Here is a 19,144-nt window from a genome sequence, read left to right on the forward strand (position 1 = left end):
GTTAGTTTAAACCAGATTCTGGTTACAAACAGGTGCTTAGGGAAAACACAGGCCTGATGCGCAGCCGCCTGTGCGAGAGGCACACGTCCACACCTGCCTTGGGTGAAAGGGGCAGGGGACGGTCCCCCACCTCCGTCCGTCACATCCCCCTCACTCCTGCGGAACAGGACAGTCCCTCCACCAAGTTCAAGATTCAACTGACCACTGCAGCTGTGCATTCTCCCCATGGTGTCAGTCCCCAGGAGCAACTGAAAATCCCACATGCGGAGCCAAAGCAGGGCCCCCAGCGTCCACCACCCAGGGGAGATGCGCCGGCAGCCTCCTGCAGGAACCCAGGAAAGGGAAGAGCACAGGCCCACCACCCCAGAACAGTACCTGGCACAATTCTCGTCCTGGATCAGCAGGGGCGGTTTGTCGGTCAGCTTCTGGGGTGCGAACTGAGGAGAAGGGGAGCGAGAAGTCTCCATGGCGGATGTCGGCAGGGGCCGGAACCTGGAAGGGAGCGGGGCCTCGCGCTTCGGACAGGCTGCGTGCTCGTCTACATGCCGCTCCCCATGCTCGCCGGCCGCCCTCACGCCGTCTTCGGGCTGCACACTGCTCAGCTTCTCCACCAAGGGACAGGGGCTGTGGGACAGGGACAGACGGTCCACACACGCCTCCAGGGCCTCCGGGGACGGCAGGGCAAGGGGCCGGCTGGGGGCACCTAGGTGACCAGCCCCAGGCGGGCCACCGGCCAGGCCCTTGAGTTGCCTGGGTTCACGTTTGGGTGGCGGCGGCCTCTGTGGGGCTGGCTTCTTGGGGAGTGCTGCGGTGTTCACGGGCTTTGGGTCCTGCCCCCAAGTGTGCAGGGCCAAAGGGGTGTCCGGCACTTGTGGTCCTGGGCCGAGTGTTTCCTCTGGGTATCTGTAATCTCGAGGTAGGGTCCCTGCTCGGCAGCGGGCCTCCTGGGACGGCTCCGGAGGGTCCTGCTGTGCTGCCGAACCGACCTCTGGACACTGGGCATCTGCTTGTCTAGAGGAAGAAAGTGTAAAAATGAGCAAACGATTCTAAGTAACAACTTCTCTTCAAATGGGACTAGAACCCAGATCTGCATAATCTTAAACTGTCTGAAGGAATTAAATCCGTGTACGTTTTCCCATACATGTGCACACACGAGCTGCATCCTGGGGCAAAAAAATTTACACAAACATTTTAAAAAACTACGTTGATAAAAATTCTCCTACGGCTATATTCAGAAATCCTTATTTTGTGTCACAACAGTATTTTTACGTGGCTTACTTTGGGAAATTGGCACATACAAAGTGCTAACTTTCAAACATGAGCTACAAATCCATTTATTAATCATAACCTTAAAAAAAAAACTTTAAAATCAGTCGTGTGTTAGTAAAAAGGAGAAAAACACAGACTTTTGGGCACTGCAAGTAGCTCACCGATGTTTCCATCCTGTGATCTGTTTCCAGTTCTATCTTCACTTTCTGGGCACCTATGTGTGTGTTTAGTATGTGCAGACACCCCCGCCCCCCGGAAAGACCCCCTGCAACACTCCCAACACAGGCTTCCCGGGTACGCATCTGTGTTGTAGCCAACTCTCGTGGGGTAGCAACGACCAAGCCTGAAACAAAGCAGGGGCACACCTTTGCCGACACCTGGTTTCTTTCGACCGGAGTCCCAAAGTAAGCCTCTGATGGGATCTCCAGTTCTGGGAAGAGCAGTTTTGCACTGAGGAGACAACTGTGCTGTTACAGGAAAGTCTAAGAAGGGCAGCATCGGGAGAACCAGGAGACAGAGCACTAGCGCCGAGAAGAGATGGAACCTCCTAGGTAACAGATAAGGCTTTCCCCTGACACGCTGGGCAAGAGCCTCATTCCAGTGCCCGCCTTGGGACCCAGGAGTGAGCCGGCCCCCTGGGAGAGGATGCCTGGCCTGAGTGTTACAGATGTCCCAACCATCCCCACCCCTGGCTGCCATCCTGCAAGTCCAGTGTCCTGCGCATGTTCCTCTGACCATGTCCTCGGGAGAAGTGGAAACGCACACCATACCCAATTCCCTCCCCTTTCCCAAGGTCCGCCAGCTGGGGCCAGTCCCCCAACCCTGCACTGCGGGGAGCACAGCCAGACACAGCCAGACCCTGTCCCACCTAGAAGCTAGAGGCTCTCCGTATCTGGAAGAGGGCACAGGAACTCAAGTCCCAGCGGGGCCCAGAGAGAGACAGGGCAGCACTGATGTCTGCGGGCAAGACGCTAACACACCGCCTCAGCTTAGAAGACACACTGTGGCAAAACAGCCAAGCACAAGAGCTTAAAATATTAACCCAGTTCCCGGAAGTTATCTATTTCAGAAAAAAAAATACACGATCAGGTACACACTAAAAGAAACTAGAAGTTTTCAAAATAACTTGAACACAGCAACGGATGTTTGCAGAACAGAGTCGAGCAGCTGTTTGGCTACCGAATCACACTTAAACCCCGTGGAGCTGAGAACGCAGTGCAGTCACGCAACTCATGGCTCAGGTGTGCGCGAGGGGGTCTGACCCGCTGCAGGCGGGGAATGCCTGTGTCTCCCTGCCATTCAGCCACTGGCCTCTGAAGACCATAAAATGTTTAATTTATGGCAATTCACAAATGCCTCCCCAATATTTTGTTTCAAAGAGCTGAGCCACGTTCGCATCTTTTCTCCTCTCCTACTAACATGCTTGAAATACAGCATCCACAGACCTACAGGAAAGCACGTGGTGCTCACAGACACACACAATTTAGCTACAATGTGTTGCTTAAATCTAAGTGCTCTCGGGCATCCGGATTCACATTTAACATGTTATCGATACAGGGATCTATCAGAAACACAAGAGAACTCGCAGATGTGGAAAGAAGGACTCCGAGCGAAAGATGGGCTGCAGAGTGTGCCCAAGGGCTGCGTCCCGGCTTCTGTCAGGCACAAGGTCCCACGGGCTCCCTCCTGTCTCCCCGGTGGGGCATCCTTTGCCGGGCTCTCACTTCAAGTATGAAGTCAATGGTGATCGTAAGAGCCACAGATAAAGAAAATAAGGATGTCTGATAGATCTGTCAGCAAAAGCATCGAAGTCTTTTGCTCCCAGACATTCCCAGAGCAGGGCGTCAAGCCGTACAAAGGCACATTGAAAAGGCAGCTGCATTCTAGCGTCCCAGGAATTAACATGCAGCGTCGGTCGCTCACTGTCATACAGAACATGCTAATGACACGTTATGAAGGGGAACGCGGCTCCCGCGGGTCCAGGACGGGGGAGGCCTGGCGGGCTCCACGCACCGGAGACCCTCCGAGCCCTGCTACCCGCTCCGGGGCTGGACCCTGCCCATGCCGTCCTTTCTCCTGGACCCGGCCGCTGTGGAGGCAAGCGGAGCTGAAACGTCTGCAACAGGGCAGCGACTGAGACAAATGTGAGGAGGAAAACGCCTGAGGAAAGGCCATGGTGAACGCCGCTCAGTGGCCCACGCACCCTGTGAGAGGGCAGAGAGGACCAAAGGGCCAAAAGGGAAAAGATAATGTATATACGCATCCAGACACACACACCGCAAATGCTCTGGAAATCCCACCCCCACTGCTCTAACTCACATCGGCAGTTTTGATCTGGGTATGGAGAGGGCCAGGCCCACGTCTAAATGCCGTTGCCGTATCGGAGAGGTTTACCGCTTTACTTCCAGACTCCACGTGCTCATGATGAGCCTGTGGCAGCCCTGGATTTGTCCCTCTGGGTCCCAGTTTTCTGCTCCCCATCACACAGGCCCTTGGTTCCTGGTGACCCCCAGCAGGGGACAGGTCTCTCTCTCCAGTGACTCACGGTTTACAGTCTCTGCTCTCACTGGGCTTGTGCTCTCGCTCTTTCTCTCTCCCTCAAATACATAAATGAATAAAATGTTAAAAAACAAAACAAAACACAGCTTGTCTGCCCCGTATCCGTGCAGAACATAACCAGCCAGGCTGCCCGAGGAACAGCAACGCCACCAGCGAAGCAGACAAGCCAGGGCTGGGCACGCACGGGACGCTCACAGCACAAGTCCAAGTCTCCTGAAGGAATCCCCGGCGTCCCTGCCGATCTTCCCGTCCCCCACGGAAATCCCAACAGACGTGTATCACCTGGGGGAAGCGCGGGCAGAAAGGTCTTCTGTCTACACAGCACCGCACAAAGGCCAAAGGATGTGGGAAAAGATGATGGGCACAGCATGAGAACGCTGGGAGCGCCAGACAGGTAATCAACCGATCGACTGACTGATTCACTAACGACCAGACAGAAACACTCTAGAAACGTCTCACACCGCACAAACACCCAGCAATGATGGCACCACCCGCTCCTTCCTGGGAGACGCCAGATGAGCACAGGACTGCGCACATGGTGAACCCCTGCAGGTCAGAGGCTGTCTGGTTGTCCTATCCGTTTCCAAGCATGCAAACAGTATCTGCCAGACGAGCGGACAGATACGCCCGTGATGATGGGGACAGCAGTTTCCCTACGTCCTGTTCCAGCTCTGTGTCTTGGAGAATCATGTTGTGGGAGGACAAGAGCCCTGAAATCACTTTCGATTCAGTCCTTTCTTTATTGTAATGTCTCCACTAAAGTTCTTCTCTCTGCACCAACCCCCAATAGGCTTTCTCTTCGTGATTCTAACGCCATGTGGGGAAAGCAATCACTTCAGAATGAAGACCGATACGTCATCTGTAGTTGAGTGGAGAACGGATTCATAGAGAGATTCCACTCGCAGATGATCCAAAACCGAGTTGAGTGTACATACAAGCACAGACTTCAGGAAGGGCTGGTGTCCAATCACAGAAAACACCTATATTTAGAGATTATAATCTGCGACGGCCCAGCAAGTATCCAGCTCTGTTTTCAGAACACGTGTTTTGAATCTATTCCAGGCCTCTTTCGTTTTTTTTTTATGGCTAGAGACCCTCATTCCTGGTTCCAAGATGTGACACTTGGGAAAAATCACGCAAATTCCTTCTGCCAATCAAAGCTCCAGGCCAGTTAGAATCAGAGGCTCAGACAGATGGAATAAAAATGATATTTGCATGTGATTTGTTAGTTGCGTTTTCTCCTAGCTTTCTGTTTTTGGCTGTCCTAAAAATATGTTTTGCGCAAAGTTCAAAGTGTGGGCAAGCCTGATACCAACTGCGATTTTTTTTTTTAGAAGTGGCCGAACTCATGAAATCAGGATTGCAGGGGCGAGTGGGGCTCGCCAATGACATCACTCAGCGGCCGGCCACAGACTGCACTCAGCCTGTGCTGCAAGTTTGACCTGGTGACTCAGCAGACGCCACTAGTCTTCTGTGTCCTCGGGAAATGCCACCAGTCCCCCTACGGCCCAGTGGAGACCAGTCATCTCTTCTTTTTTTTTAAAATTTTTTTATTTTATTTTTTAAAGATTTTATTTATTCATTTGACAGACAGAGATCACAAGTAGGCAGAGAAGCAGGCAGAGAGAGGAGGAAGCAGGCTCCCCGCTGAGCAGAGAGCCTGAGGCGGGGCTCGATCCCAGGACCCTGGGATCATGATGTGAACCGAAGGCAAAGGCTTTAACCCACTGAGCCACCCAGGCGCCCCCGGTCATCTCTTCTGATGGGGGTTCAGGTGCTCTGGTTAGGCCACACGTGGAGCACCCAGGATTCCCCTCTCAGCATGGGTCAACCAATGTCGGACCAGAACATAACGGAAGCAGGATACGAAATGCAAACTATGAGAGACACAGGGTAAAGAAAAGTCCCCTCTGACTTCTGATGCCCTGAATAGCTCTTTCCACAGGGCATGGGACGCTATTACCAATTTGAAGCCGATCTAAAGAAAATGGGGAAAAGGTCCTCAATATGCCAGGCTTTTTGATCCTCCCAGGCGTGATGCTACTCTATTCATATTTATTTCTGGGGTTTGTAAAAAGGAGCGTAATGCTGCAGGTACACGCAGCCTCCCGAGACTCTGTCCTTACCCCAACCCCTCATCTCCCTCTCACCCAGAATAAACCCTGTCCCGATGGACGAGAGCAGGGCAGTGTTTTCGTCTGATATTTTGGTTCTAAAGCTTTTTTAAGGAAGACCATTTCCACCAGATACTGGAGGGCACATCCAGTCCACCCTCAGTATCCACCCCCTAGGGTCAACCACTTTGCACTCCTGGTTCATGTTATTTCCTGAACCCAGTCCTCCAATTCTTCAGAGCATTCTAAAGGAGTGTAGGGGATGACTTCAGACACACAAATCTAAGCTCTCCTCAACCTCACCCTGCCAGAAGCCAGGCCTGGCAGAGGTAGGGGCTGATGAGGACACGCATGCCTGCGAATCTGTATCTGAGCGAAAACCTTCCAGCAATCTGGATTTTCTGCCAGCGTGGAGAATCTCGGCTCTATGGGAACCTCCCTTCCCCAATTCTGTATCTCCCATTTTTCTTTTCTTCCCCTCCTTTTTAAAAGATTTTACTTATTTATTTGACAGAGAGAGACACAGTGAGAGAGGGAACACAAGCAGGGGGAGTGGGAGAGGGAGAAGCAGGCTTCCGGAAGAACAGGGAGCCCGATGTGGGGCTCGATCCTAGGACCCTGGGATCATGACCTGAGCTGAAGGCAGACGCCTAACAACTGAGTCACCCAGGCACCCCCATACCTCCCATTTTTCTAACCACTTGATATGAATATTAAAAATTACTCCTGAGCCTAATCCTCGGCTTGGCATGTTGCTCTAAAACTAGATTATCATCATTTGAAAAAACAGCAACATTAAGTGCCCCTGGCTACCAGCCCTGGAAGAACCAATCCTTGATCCTTAATCCTCCACCCAGAAAGAGTTCTCAAACCCTGGGCCCAGGTGATTTGGCTCTTGGGCTGTAGTTCACCAAACCCTGGTCTAGAAGGCAAGGCAGAGATTAATTCCTTAAAAATTCAAGCTCATTTTGAAAAATACTATGAAGAACGTATGAGGAGAATGGAATGCCAAAGGGGAGAAGAGCTCTTTACACCAAGAGCAGGGTCTGCTGAGTTCTTTTAAAGCTATGATTTTATAACTTTTATGGGCATTTTTAAGCTACTGGTGGGAGCAACGGTCTCTTGTGACCAACCTCATGTGAAACAGAGTGGAACGTGTGTCACAAACTCACTTGAAATCATTAGAAGCAGTTAGAAGGAAAAATCAGATCAGATCAATATTTTATGACGGCAGACAGTCCATTCATCTCAATAGTAGTTTGAGGAACATCTCCGGTGCTTAAGTTTTTATTAGGTATGATCTGTTGTTAATAAGAACTTAAATGCTACTACAAGCATTACGGCACAGGTAACAAGCAATAAATGAATTTGAGTTCACCTTAATTCTTGCCCCTAGATCTACATGCTTTTCTTCTGACCCACTAAAGTTTTTAAAACCATGTGTTTGGGGGGCGCCTGGGTGGCTCAGTGGGTTAAGTAAGCCTCTGCCTTCAGCTGAGGTCATGATCCCAGGGTCCTGGGATCGAGACCCGGCATTAGGCTCTCTGCTCAGCAGGGAGCCTGCTTCCCCCTCTCTCTCTGCCTGCCTCTCTGCCTACTTGTGATCTCTGTCAAATAAATAAATAAAATCTTTAAAAAAAAACCCAAAAAACAAACACATGTTTGAATTCCTAGAATCTTGCTATGGATCTGGGAGTTCTTCACGTTACAAAACATTTTCACCTCTTTTCTTCCCCACGCCCACCACAATTTTATTAAGATATTGTTTATATACCATAAAATCCAAGCCATCAGAGGTCTGGGTAAATGTGCAGAGCTGTGTGTCCACCACCACCGTCGAGTCTAAATACAACTGCACTGTCCCAGAAAGTTCCCGCTTGCTCTCAGGCAGTCATCGTGGCCTGGCTTGAAACCACTGTAAATTGCTCAGTGTTCTTATCTGGCAGGAGAGCCTACTTCAGGCAAATGTAGATTTAAATTCCTCAGAACTACAAACCAACCCCTCACTGAAATGACAGGGAAACGCCCCATTTCAACAAATTTGAGGGCGAATCTAACCACAACTTTCACAGATTAAATTTTCTGAAAGCAAAGCCATCTTGTAGTAACTTTTCCAGATTGTTAAAGTATTCCATGTGACAGATTCCCCCCATGATGGGCATTTCCAACCTTCTTCTCTCCTCCATTCACCACATTTTAGTCAAAATTAGCATGGAAACTAGATAGCTTGGTCCTTTTCCCCGGAAACTTCCAGTGCCTCCTCTCACCATCACCAAATCAAGGCCAGACTGCAGGCTTGATCTTTTAGGCTCCCCCTCTCACCCTTCCCAAGCCACCTACGAGTCCTCAGGGACTCCTGCAACATACATTTTGGACAGAGGCCCTTCCCTGCCATCGATGGTTTGTGGTTTCCAGATCTCCGCTTTGATCCACACTCTTCAGGAGATGCGCTAGAGACACCATTCCTGTTTCCTTTAAGATCCAAATGAAGTGCAACCTTTTCCATGGAGCGTTTCCCCGACCTGTTGACAAACAGGTCTTTACCCTTTCTCCTGCTGAACCCCCATAAGGACTTAATGTGTTTGTCCCCAGACTGTTCTTATTTCATCTGTGTTATTTTCATTTGCTATCGATCCTCCTGGGTACATTGCTAGCACCCACCTCTGTCCCTGGCACAAAGCAGCCTTTAGCAAAGACTCAGTCAGGTAACAGGGAGAAACGGAGGCAGGGAGGAAGGGAGTGGGGAGAGGAAGACAAGGCTGGCAGGATGATTTTCTTGCGCCTTCTGACTACCCTGCATCGCAGCATTTACATTTATTTCTGGGTCCCTCCGAAATGCATGTGTTAGATGCTAACACCCACCCCCAACAGGAAGGTGGGTGGTGGGCGGGGCCTTTGGGAGGTCATGATGTCATGATGACGGAGTCCTCAGCCATGGGACAGCGCGCTTCTACGGGAGGAACGAGAACACGTGCTGCCTTGCTCTCCGCTCTTCCCCACCTAAGGACAGAGCGGACAGAGCGAGAACACAACCGTCTACAAGCCAGGAGGCGGGTCTCAGCAGACAGCAAATCAGCTGCACTCCCGTCTTGGAGTTCCAGCCTCTGGAACCGTGAGCAATCACGATCGGCCCACGATAGTCTGTTACGGATTATTCTCCCCAAGAAGAGAGGAGAAGAGCTTTCGAGGGAGAATCTCTCTGAGCCTGATTCAATTTTATAGGGTCTCTGGTGCCTGACCACAAAAATACAGATCAGTTACCGGAAACACATTGTCCCCTGAAGACTGCTGCTTCCGGTCTCGCGGCAATGAAAACATAGGCGCAAACGTGCCCACGCATGCGCACGCACGGGCACGCACGCCCACGCATGCGCATGCACGGGCACGCACGCACGCACGCACGCCAGCGTGCGGGAGCGGTGAGGCCTGGGAGAGCATCTCCCGCTGCCCCCTGGTCTGAAAGGAGAGGAGGACCGCGTGCGTCGGCTCTCCTCCATAGCGGGTTCCTGCCTCCTTTTCACGTCACACCGCCGTGAATGCGGCGTGTGTGAAACAGAAGCGGCTCACGGATTCAGTTACGCTTACTTGCCCATGAAAGGCCACTGGAAGTCACTCGATTTTTCAACAAAGTGGGGACCGTAATAAAAAATACGAACTCGCGACTGAGTGGCCTTTTGCTCTTTCCAGTGTGTTTGTATCTATAGTTATATGGCTTCTAATTGTTTCATTTTGACATACAGCACCCCAAAACATTTGACCACTCAGGGTGTAAGTATCAAAGGAAAACACACAACAGGAACATAGGAAAATGAACATAAACGCATCATAATGAGAGCAAACAGAAGGGAGAAACACACAAGCATGGACAAATGCTCAAATGAGCAGATGGTAGAATACCCAGAGGTCTGGTGGTTGTGCCTCCGCAGACCTGGGGCACTGGGAAGCCAAGCACGTCTCCATTCTTCAGCAGAGACGACCCTATTACTAACCTCCATTTGCAGAAAGCGAGCACGACGGACACAACTCTGCATTTCCGGGACACGGAAGCCCCAAGAGCCTAAGTCACTTGTTTCCTAACCTGAGCTAAGGTGGAGACTTCATCTCTGACTCCTGCTTTCTCTCTGCAACACCACGTTAGACGTTCTCCTAAAACACTGGGGTTCTTCTCTGCCTGAGCAGTTTTATCTTCTTTGCAAAGCTGCTGGAGAATATTGCAGGTGGCGTTCTACAGCTCATAGGAAATTCATGCCCACAGAGCCCCACATGGTTATGCTTTCTACAGCAGGAACACAAAGGCCAGCACACAATTGCCAGGAGTCAGGAGCTAGCAGAATGGGAATGGATTGCACACAGCCACCAGCTCGGGGCAACGACATGCTCCACACTAGTACGTGAAAAAGGAAAAAAAAAAAAAAACTACTGTAACCAACCGTAAATGTTTGAAAAGCACACAGCAGATCTATCTGCAACCTAAATAACAATAATCAAGAAGGAAAGTCCCCACGCCCAACGGAAAAAGAACGAAAAGGGACACAAGATGTGAGCAGTAATGAACAAGAGAAAAAAAATACAAACGGCGAGGCAACACACAAAATTTAACTTTGCTAGTTCCTGAGAAAATGCAAGTTAAAAATGAAACAACTAGGAGGTGCCTAGGTGGCTCAGTCAGTTAAGTGTCCGACTCGATCTCAGCTTAGGTCTTGATCTCAGGGGCACGGAGCCTACTGGAAGGCAAGAAGGAAGGACGGACGAATGAACTTTTTTGCCCATCGAGTCACAGAATTTTTGAAACATCCACTATGGACAAGGTTTTGGGAAAGGCAGGACTGTCCTAGGCTGTTGGGTGGCTGGGAGTAAATAGTACACACGTCATGGAAGGCTTCTTGGGCATACTTCCAAAAAGCCTGCTTTGTGATTCCAGATCTAGAATTTTATTCTGAGTAAATCAGCTTGCCAGAACATGAATATTTTACAAGATGTTTGCTACAGTATTACTTATAACTGTGAAACACTGGAGACAACCCGAAAAGTCCACAGGACCTCTACTGGCCGCTCATGTCTCAGAATGCCATGCATCGTATACAGAACTTCCTTCTATTTTTACTAAGAATGTTTTAATTAGCAAAGCAGATTTTAAAACATGTCCTTAAAAAAAAGAAAACCAAACTGTAGGGGTGCCTGGGTGGCTCAGTCAGTTGAGTGTCTGTCTTCAGGTCAGGTATGATCCCAGGGATCCAGTCCTGCATCAGGCTCTTTGCTCTGCGGGGAGCCTGCTTCTCCCTCTCCTGCCTGCTGCTCCCCCTGCTTGTGCACTCTCTCTCTCTCAAATACATAAATAAAATATTTTAACATATACATACAACCTAGGGAGGCATAATCCTCAAGCTAGTAAAAAAATTTTTTTAAAAAGATTTTATTTATTTATTTGACAGAGGGAGAAGGAGCACATGTAGGCAGAGAGGCAGGCGGAAGGAGGGGGGGAAGCATGTTCCCCGCTGAGCAGGGAGCCCGATGTGGGACTCGATCCCAGTACCCTGGGATCATGACCTGAGCCGAAGGCAGTCGCTTAACCAACTGAGCCACCCAGGTGCCCCAAACTAGTAAAAATTCTGTCTCTCAAAAATATATGTCAAGCTTATGAAATTAAGGAGCCATTCTGAATGTGGGGTAATTATTTGGTAAAAGATGAAAATGGAATTATAATAGTATATTCTTCCCATAATTGAAGAGAAAATCATTTGCTTTAGTTGTCTTCCGCCTCCAACAACTAAATGTGATCCGAAATTCTACAATCCCACACCCGAGGAGAGCGTCTACTTATTGCTACTCGGCTGAACCAAATTTGGAAATGGGTGATTTACCCAATTGGCTTTTGATATATTTATTGTACGTAGAAGTTGACCTTCTAGACTGTAATCCTCTATGAAATGTCTCATATGTGAGTGCATGTGTGTTGCACATATATACACAGGCATGCATGTGAATATCCGTGTTAAACACCTTCCTAGAATTTCTAATTACTCCGCCTTTCGTGGCCTCTGAGTACGTTTCAGGGCCCACTGCCTGGACTCTGTAACAGTCATTCAGTAACACACGGTATGCACGTGACCCCGCAGAGCACCACGCTTGTCAGACGCTGACTTTGTGGGGTGCTGGCGCCCAGCCCCGAGGCAGGTCGAGCTGTCCGGGGCCCTGCTGCGGCGTCCACGAGCCTGCCGGCGCAAAGTGCAGGCTGCTGATGGGAGCGCCCGTTACCCGTACGTGGATCGCAGAGCTACTCCACACGTGTGTGTCTCCTCTCCGTGTCTAGGTCTTCTTTCACGTGAGTGTTGGTGGCATGGGAGTCAGACAATGTGACCTATGGGCCTGGAGGGTGACCTTAAGGGGAATTCAAGTCCCCGGCTTCTCTCCCTGAGGATGAAACGCTGTTACGGCTTAACGTGACCTTAGAATTCAGTGACTCCAAATGCCGGCTGTTATGGACAAAGGAATGGAGGATCAGAAAGGCCGGTGACCTGCAAATTTACACCCACATGGGGTTGGGACACGCGTCCCCAGTCTCTCTGTCTGGTGAGGGGTTCTTGGTACTATACCCCCGCCTTGGGAGACCACACTGAGATTCCTTCTCACCGCACCTTCAGCACACTGGATGTGGGCCGCGAAAGTTCGTAAGAGGCTGGGTTTGGCAACGTGTATCACGATCTCTGCTCAGCCCGTACTCACCTGTAGGACCTTTCCAACATCAGAGGTGAGGGGTATCGATCAGCAGGAACCCACCAGGTGAAAAACCAGCCATACTGCATATATGGGCTCTCCACGAACCAGCTCTGTGAACCCAGTCACTTAAAGCCCACTTTGTTTATGTAGAATGAACACGGTATGCGATGTGGTTAAGACCCAAGATATATGTGGGGGAGAGGTGCTCTGTGAACTTTAAAAATTAACAGAAGGGATTCTGCAAATTGTTTTTTTTTTCCTAAGGTGAAAAACTCAGTAACTCTAAGATCTTTTCAGACATCCAGCTATGTGTATAAGCCTCCCAGAAAGGACCTGACGATCTAGGAAAAGCCATCTAGAAAACGCTAGTGGCCACTAACCAGGAAAAAAGACAGACGGACCCAGTGGACACAAAACAGCGGCCCTTGTTTCTGCTACTTCACCACCTTAATCTTCTGAAATTTTAAGGCACAGACGAGGTAAAGAATTACAAGCATTAAAAGTAAAACAAATGCATTCTAAAGGCCACATGAAATATTAGCTGCCAATACACCTCTGAAATTCAAAGGCGGACTCTGGGGATGGAGCCAGTCCGTGCAGAACAAGGAGCAGCAAACACGCGCTTCCCAGGGTCACGTCTCTCCGGCTGGGCAGGAGACGCTGAACCCAACCCAGACAGTTCATACCAACATACATGGTTATTTCGGGCACTACTCTAAAAAAATTGCTTCTGAGTCTATTCTGTTCACGCATCTATGAGAATACCCTGCACATTTTTTCTTTAAGGGGTGTGTGTTGGTGTGGGTGTGAGTGTGTGTGCACACGTGAGAGAAAAAGACAGAGTGTTTTTTCCACCACGCATGACAAAAAGCCAGTGTAGAGATGTACCTCTCCATACCATCTGTGGAATACTTCTCTGCAATGTAATCATAAACAATATTCAGACAATAGCCCCTCAAAGATTCTGTTTTGCAAGGAAAATAGGCCAGCCAGCCAGCCAATCTGTACCAAATTTTCTGATATTTTATGTGACATGTTTCATTCATTCATTCTGTAAGTCTTCAATGTGTAAGGCTCTCTAATTATTTAATTATAAATGCTGCCAGGCAGATTTCTGAAAAGCTTTCTTCCAACTCCTTTTCGATTTTCCTTCTCACCAGCATGACCACGAACACATGCATTTTTTTTTAAACACATGCATTTTAAAATAATTGCTACCCATGTGAGTCCGTAAATGCAGACCCATCAGCAGATGCAGGTGTGTGGGTGTGTAAGCACACACGCACACACACACACACACACACACACACACACACACATATGCAGCAATTTCTCGGAAAATGGCATCCTCCCTCCACACACAAAAGCCTCCATCAGTAAAGGCAAAGCATTTCCATCAATCAGAAATACGGTCACAGATGTTTCTTTTACAATACAAAAGGTCAAAAAAAAAAAAAGATTCATAGCACATGTCTGCTGAACCCTGTAAAGAGACGACATGCCTCTCAGCTGTCACTATCACACCAGAGAGCAAAATCTAAGAACTGGAAAATACCCAGAACCACACTGATACCATTTTCTCCAGTGAGATGTTTTCACTGCAATTAGCAATCAGGCTATGTGTGAATTTACCCACAGAGCATTTTTTTCATGACTCAACATGCACACCTGATTTTGTTCCCCCCGCAACCGCCCCTTTTCCATGTGGCTGACTCACCATTTCCTTTCAATATCTGCAGTCAGGGTCTCAGTCATGAAAATGCTAATTTCTTACTGGCATGGAAAAAAAAGAAAAGGCCAGACAAGGAACACGGGTCCTCGTGCAAAGCTGACCTTCCGCAGGGAAGGCAGAGGTCTATAGCTCTCACGTGGAGCAAGGCTCCCACATGCCACGGCTACCGGTCACACCTGCACGACAGCTTGCAGCCCGGAACGCTGGACTGAAAGGCACTGCTTTCTAGTTTCAGCGCACTTTTAGCCAACTGCAGAGACCAAAGCTGCAAAATGTGCATGTATCTATCTGCACACAAGCGGCACACGCTCAACATGCCCACACACATACGTGCACGCATGCAGGGCTTGAGCTGGGAACTGGACCCCGATTTGCATTCTTTTTCATTTTCAGGCAGAACAATAAACAAGGGAGATATCTGCAGATCTCCCCAGATCTTACCCACTGCACCGCGAGCTGACAACCTGCTTTTAAAGACAGGAGAACAAAAGAAACACTCTAACTACAAACGCTGGCCGACAGTCCCATCCTGGGTGAGCTGCCTTACGAACAAATGCGGGAGGCGCTTACCGGCTCCCCGCTCACTGCCGTCTGGGTGGTGGTGGGCCGTGAATGCCGCGGTATGCCTCCTCCAGGGACCGGCAGCCGCGCTCTGCCGCAGCCCCTGGGTCTAGCTGCCTCCGGCACAGAGGAGTCTCAAAGCCACGCTCACAACAGCTGGCCTGTCTGTGCCTGCCGCCTCGTGATGGACAAGTTCACGCAGGCTCCGTCAACTCTAACCCCCGAGACTCAAACAACTCCTCCTGACCTCAGGGTGAACGTTCCCAAGGCTTCTATGCTTAGACCCCTGAAAGACTTGCCCTTTTAAAAACCCCAAAAGCCTTGGGTGTCTCCCTCCTTATAATTTAAAAAGGGGGAAAATACAGGAAAGCCCACGGAACATATTTCACGCAGTTTTACTATTTAACTATGCTAATCACATAGTATGTGTGATACACGGTTCAATTCAACCACTATAAAATCAGATGGAACAATAAAAGAAAAAAAATCCCACTGAATAGCCTAATTTCTATCTATCTGTATCCTATTTGTCCTCTTGGGTTTATTACACACTCATCGGGAACGTAATCCAGCAAACAACTAACAAAGTATTTCCGGAAGTTTTACTGTGTGCAAAGCATTCAGTGAGGAAGACAAAGAAGTCACAGGCTGACTGTGACTTACCAGCCTGTCACTTCACAATGATCCGTATTTAAAGTCCCTGCCCTCCACCTCCCTTTCTAAAGCAGCCCGAGACCTCAGTGCCACCCCCAGGCGGAAAGCACCCCCCTACCGCTGTCCCTAACAACAGCCCCTTCCCAGGCTGAGAGCCCCGAGCCCTCCCCAGTCTTGTGCTTACCCTTCAGAACCGGTTTTCTCTTTTCAACCCCCTCTGCCAGCCTCTTCCGAATTCATGATTTCCAAGCCTTGCTCATTTAATCAAGTGACACACGCCACCCTGCAGCATGTCCTAGATTACGGCTCTATTTGTAAGAGCAACTTTTCCTTTTTATCCACACCTGCTTGATCTTAAGCACTGTGCCGATGCGTGAATGTTATACCCAGTCAGCACTTAGAGCAGTCTGCAAGGAAGGTTGCTATGGTATCTCGTCAGCCAGGGACATGAGGTTATTAACTTAGGTAGCCTGATGCAATCACAATGAAAAGGAGAATGAGAATTTGAACCTGTAGTCTTCAACCCCAAAGCTTACATTCTTCCTACGACTTCTCATCTCCACTGATTACTCCACCAAGGACACGATCCCGATCCCGCTCCTAAGAGAGGGCACCATCTGCCCGGGGGCCATCTCCGTGACCTTAACCCTTAGTGCAGGGTGCATGGCCATCCACATAACACACATCTAGTAAGAATCTGGTAGCTGATTAGGTATTTCACCATATTCACTGCTCAAAAGGCATGTTCCTAGTATTTACAGACTGAATAACTCAAAATGCATTTCAAGAATATGATTTTAGGGGTGCCTGGCGGGCTCATTCAGTAGAACATGCAACTCTTGATCTCGGGGTTCTGAGTTCAAGCCCCACATTGAGTGTAGAAATTACTTAAAAATAAAATCTCAAAAAATTATAATTTTATTTTTACTATTTTTTAAAGAATTTATTTATTCACTTATTTGCAGACAGAGAGAGAGATCACAAGTAAGCAGAGAGGCAGGTGGAGGCAGAAGCAGGCTCCCTGCTGAACAGACAGCCCGATGTGGGACTCAATCCCAGGACCCTGAGATCATGACCTGAGCCGAAGGCAGAGGTTTACCCCACTGAACTACCCAGGCGCCCTATTATTTTTTAAAGATTTTATTTATTTATTTGATAGCGAGAGATCACAAGTAGGCAGAGCAGCAGGCAGAGAGAGGGGGAAGCAGACTCCCTGCTAAGCAGGGAGCCTGATGCAGGGCTCAATCACAGGACCCTGAGACCATGACCAGAGCCGAAGGCAGAGGCTGAATCCACTGAGCCACCCAGGTGCCCCCCCAAAATTACAATTTTAAACACACACTTCATTTTAGAATGTTTTCAGATTTACAGAAAAATTACAACAAGAAAAGAGGTCTGATTATCTCCAACATCTGGTCTCCCCGACAGTTAACATCTTACACATTAGTGTGGTAACATTTGTTACAATTAATGAGCCAATCTGGGGATATTAATATTCACTAAAGTCCACACTTGACTCAGATGTCTTTTTTACTTAATGTCCTTCTTCTGTTCCAGGACCCTGTCAAGGGAACATTACATTTAGTTGTCACATCTCCTTGGCTTCCCCTAAGGAACAGCTTCCCAGAATTTCCTTGTTCCTGATGCCCTTGACAATTCTGAGGAATGCTGTCGGGCATTGTAGAATGTCTCTCAACTGGGATTTGTCTGATGTTTTGGTCAGGATTATAGATTTGGTCAGATCATAGATTTAAAACCATGTATCTATATGATTATAGATTTTGGGGAAAATCACAAAGGTAAAAAGTGCCATTCTCATAGGATCTCAAGGGTCAGGCTGTCAACGCAGCTACTCTCCATGCGTCACACGGCAGGGGTTAGCCTCGGTCAGTTTCTCCATCATCAGCTCCTTCTCTCCCTCCACCTTGCCACCCTGCCCTCTTTGGAAGGAGGTTACCCATACACCTCCATGAAGGCAGAGGATCTACAGAGATTATCTGGAATTTTTCTGTCTCTTCTCTCTCCACTTATTTATTCGATCATGTATGTAGATCAGTATGGACTCAGGAATATTTAATTTATACACTGGCTTACAATCTAACACTACTTATTTCGTTGTTTCACCTGTTTCAACTCTGGCCAAAGGAAGCTCTGAGTCCCTTTGACATATCCTTATTGTCGGGCTCGTTTGGTTTAGTTCTCCCTTACTTTTTGGCATTACAACATGTTCCAGGCTCATTCTGTATATCCTCTGCCCAGGCCTAAACCCAGCCACCCCCCGCACACAGCACCGGGTGCTTTGATTACAGAAGGGTACTGGGAAACAACACCTCCATGCTGCCTGTGCTTGAGCACTTTTAAAGAATGCCCTCAGTGTATTATTTCCAAAGAGAAAGCACTTTTACAACACTCAGATTTGTAATTTGGGTTTTCATACACCCATGTTTACTACAGTAGGCATAATTATCAGGGGATCTAAGACATTCACGTTTTTACATTGCTTGTGCTATTTTAATGCTTTGGAGACTTTACGTTAGAAATACTTTTCATAGGGGCGCCTCGGTGGCTCAGTGGGTTAAAGCCTCTGCCTTCAGCTCAGGTCATGGTCCTGGGGTCCTGGCATCAAACCCCGCATTGGGCTCCCTGCTCGGCAGGGAACCTGCTTCCCCCTTTCTCTCTGCCTTGCCTACTTGATCTCTCTCGCTCTCTCTCTGCCTGCCTCTCTGCCTACTTGTGATCTCTCTGTCAAATAAATAAAATCTTTAAAAATAAATAAATAAAAATTAAAAAAAGAACAGCTGTATTAGAAAAAAATAAGTAAACTTTTTTAAAAAAGCTATGTTTAGGGGCGCCTGGGTGGCTCAGTGGGTTAAAGCCTCTGCCTTCGGCTCAGGTCATAGTCCCGGGGTCCTGGGATTCAGCCCCGCATCAGGCTCCCTGCTCGGCAGGGAGCGTGCTTCCACTTGCCTCTCTGCCTACTTGTGATCTCTGTCTGTCAAATAAAAGACTAAATATTAAAAAAATAAAAGAAATACTTGTCAAATATATTTATTTATTCGCCAGAGATCACAAGTAGGTGGGGAGGCAGGCAGAGAGAGAGGGGGGAAGCAGGCTCCCTGCTGAGCAGAGAGCCCGATGCAGGGCTCGACCCCAGGACTCTGGGATCATGACCTGAGCTGAAGGCAGAGGCTTTAACCTACTGAGCCACCCAGGCACCCCCACACCAGTTTTTTTAAAAATCTGTCAACACTAGGATGCCACAGGAAAAAAAGTTAATTTAAAATGAGTCTGCGCATTAGTCAGGTCTGAGCAATGCGGCTGTACCTCGGAGATCTACAAAGTTTGTAAAGGGTCAGACAGTGAATATTCTTGACTTCGGGGGACAGACTGTTCTTGTTATGATGACTCAAGTCTTGTAGCATGGCGGCAGCCGTGAACATATGGGAGTTTGTGTAGCTCGGCTCCAGGAAGACTGGTCAAGTTTGCCAGACTGTGGGTTTGGTCAAGGGACGGTTGTCCGTGAGTGGGCATTCAGGGA

At 48.7% G+C, this 19,144-nt stretch overlaps 1 protein-coding gene across 5 annotated transcripts in view; it reads right to left on the minus strand.

Annotated features, from left to right (window-relative positions):
* The window catches only part of SHROOM2 (shroom family member 2), a 132,962-nt gene that overhangs the window by 18,498 nt on the left and 95,320 nt on the right, over positions 1-19,144 (minus strand). For all 5 annotated transcript variants that reach the window (XR_013966335.1, XM_080795980.1, XM_080795979.1 and 2 more), the window contains exon 6: positions 376-1,011. Coding sequence is in view for 4 of the 5 variants with exons in the window: in XM_080795980.1 (XP_080652106.1) it covers positions 376-1,011 (636 nt within the window). In the remaining variant the exon portion in view is untranslated. The remainder of the gene's footprint in view (positions 1-375; positions 1,012-19,144) is intronic.

This window comes from Martes martes (assembly GCF_963455335.1).
Source record: "Martes martes genome assembly, chromosome: Y".
In the NCBI taxonomy this organism is placed as follows: domain Eukaryota; kingdom Metazoa; phylum Chordata; class Mammalia; order Carnivora; family Mustelidae; genus Martes; species Martes martes.